Source organism: Mrakia frigida, assembly GCF_051309035.1.
Source record: "Mrakia frigida strain ATCC 22029 unplaced genomic scaffold BDY24scaffold_4, whole genome shotgun sequence".
NCBI lineage: Eukaryota > Fungi > Basidiomycota > Tremellomycetes > Cystofilobasidiales > Mrakiaceae > Mrakia > Mrakia frigida.
In genome coordinates, this window is record NW_027481277.1 from 1,114,465 (window position 1) to 1,117,079 (window position 2,615).

A 2,615-nucleotide genomic window follows, 5' to 3' on the forward strand; every position below is an offset into this window, starting at 1 on the left:
ATGGACTTTCTCTCTTTTCCTTCCCGCTCGTAATCATCTTGGTCGATTCCAGCTCTCGTTTCACGATCTACCTCCAGCAGCGCAGAGATGGGCTCGTGAGGTCACGAAAGAAGAAAAAGAAGAAGAAGAAGGCAAAGCAGCTGGTAACTATTAAGATATGCAGAGACGCTCAACCTGGAGGGGAGGAGGGGAAAAAGGACGCGTCGGGGTTCCGCGTCGGAACGATATGTTCCTCTCAAATAAACGTCTCGTCCACGCCTCTTTGGTTGGAGGCTTAGTCTTCTTCTACAGTCTCATTCTCTCGTCATCCTGGTCCGATCGATGCTCGCGCTACTGCGTTTTAACTCAACTCGAGCGAGACGACGACGCGTCGAGATCGACGTTGTTTCGTCAGAATCATCCATCAAAACGGACCTGAACCCCAAAAACGTGAACCGAAAATCTGACCAGTACATTATCTCGACCCCGCTGGATATCCCCAGATCGCCGATCCAGCTCCAAACCAAACTGTTCCCTCGTCCGTCATCAACACCACCTCTCCCATCCCCTTCCCTACGCTCGTTCCTCCCTCTCCCCGCCAGACTGCCTCCCCTTCAGCCCACGCCAGTCCCGTCTCCCACCCATCCCCGCCATCGTCTACCTCCAGGCTCTGAACGTTGGGCGAGCGAGGATACTCGGTGCTGTTGGCCCAGGAAGCGATGATTCCCGACGCGAGACCTTTTTTGGATCCAGCCTTGACGGATCCTTCGAAGACGTCCAGGGGGAGGTTGACGCCGACGGTTCCGTTGAGGGAAATAGCTGTGAGGGCGAGGTTGGCGTGGGCAGGGAAGGAGGTGATGTTGGTCTGGAGGAGGGAAGGGGAGAGAGGGTTGAGTTGAAGGAAGGTCAGGTTGTGGATTGCTGGGTCGTGGCCGTTGTTGGCGTACTCGGACGAGAAAGGGTTGACGAAGAGTTCGGTGTTGACGGTTGAGTTGGAGATGAAGAGGAGCGAGCGAGTGACTGTGTATCGGCCGAGGATGGGGAGGAGGGAGAAGAGGGAGAGGGAGTAGGTGGCATTGGGAGCTCCCTGTGAAGAGAGATAAGTAAGAGGTGAAGAGGGAGAGCGAAAGTCAGAGATTCTTGCCCAGAGAGTCTCATGCACGAAACGAAAACTCACAGAGGAGGAGATTGATCCCTTCGGAGCACGAACGTCGATGACGGCAAAGGTCGCGTCGAGGGAGAGATTTTCAAAACTGACGGCCATGGCGCTCTCTCCAAAAACGTCGAGGTTGTACCCGATCAAGGAGCGAGGGACTTGGACGGTGACGTTGAAGACGAGGGTGTTGTTCCATTGGGGAAGGAAGTCGAGAGGAGTCGCCAGATCGGAAGGTTGGTACGATCCGTCGCTGATGTTCGAGCTCGACGTCTGGCGGGGAAAACGACGTCGATACAAGGAAAGTAAAACGGGTCAGCATATCATTCTACATAGCTGAGCCGCGAAATCTCTCGTGAGAACCGCGAGAGAGGGCTCGAAGTCGGAGGAAGTAAAAGACGCGACGCGATTAACTCACAACCAGTCGGACACCTGTCACTCCCTCATAGCTTGGACCTGTCCGTCTCGACCCATGCAGCCCTCCCGAAACAGTCCCCAGCTCTCTCACTCCCCAAGCAGCACTCTCCGACTCGTTCCAACCCTCTACACTTCTCCAAATCGCCGTCACGTCAACGATCACGTCCTCCCCTCCGTCCTGGACTGCTGGGACGAACGTGAGCTTAGACGAGCGAGTTCCCAAGATCTTGAAGTAGTAGTCCGCTGAGGGAATGAGACGAAGAGGTTGCTGAAGGGAGGAAGTGAAGACGGTGAAGTTGGTAGGGGTTTCTGTGCTGTCGTCGAGGTGTTGGGAGGAGAGAGGAGCGGTGAAGTTGAAGGGAGTGAGGAGCTCTTCGTCCTGCGAAGATCTCGCACCCAAGACCTGGTCAAGACGGAAAAGAAACCAAGGAAACTGTTCAGTGAAAGGAAAAGCAAAGACCAAGAGGAGGAACGTGAAACAGAGAGGGGGAGGGAAAAGGGAGAAGACGAGTGAGCTTCAGGCTGAGTTCCACCCAAAACGCACCACGAATGTAGATCTAGCTGCGTCCAGATACGAGTTGACTCTTCGATCGATCCCTTCCACTGCCTTCTCCTCATTCTCCTTCGATTGATGCACTCCGAACCAAATCATCGCTCCTACGAGACCAGCCAGAAGGAGGATGAGAACTCCCATCATCGCCTGTCCGTTCCGGGTGTGGAACAACCAGGGAGTGATGAAGGGTCTCCTAGGGGGCTTCTTGGGAGCACATTCTTCGATGGTGGCATCGTCGAGAGCCAGAGCGGATCGGAGCGAAGTGGAGGAGGAGGAAGGGAGAGGAAGAGGGAGAGGGAGAGGAGGGGGAGTGGTGCTTGAACTTGGAGGAGGATCGAGGTCGTCGAGCTCGTACGACGGGGAGGGAGCTGCTGGATCGTGAGAGTGTGTACCGTAAGGCGGAGGGTGATAGGGAGGAACATGGGCTTCCTCGGGGCTCGGTGCACGGGTTAGCCTAGCTTGCTTCTGGACCTCTTCCGATGGTAAAATTTGATGAGGTTCAATACGGCTAAG

The 2,615-nt window shown here is 55.2% G+C and overlaps 1 protein-coding gene across 1 annotated transcript; it reads right to left on the reverse strand.

Annotated features, from left to right (window-relative positions):
* Window positions 1–454: 454 nt before the first annotated feature.
* On the reverse strand, window positions 455–2,246 carry BDY24DRAFT_433183 (uncharacterized protein; the record flags this gene model as incomplete). Its single annotated transcript, XM_076644107.1, has 4 exons — window positions 455–1,066; window positions 1,157–1,405; window positions 1,551–1,952; window positions 2,094–2,246. 4 exons carry the CDS (start codon window positions 2,244–2,246, stop codon window positions 455–457), a joined length of 1,416 nt encoding a protein of 471 aa, XP_076500128.1.
* Window positions 2,247–2,615: the final 369 nt, after the last annotated feature.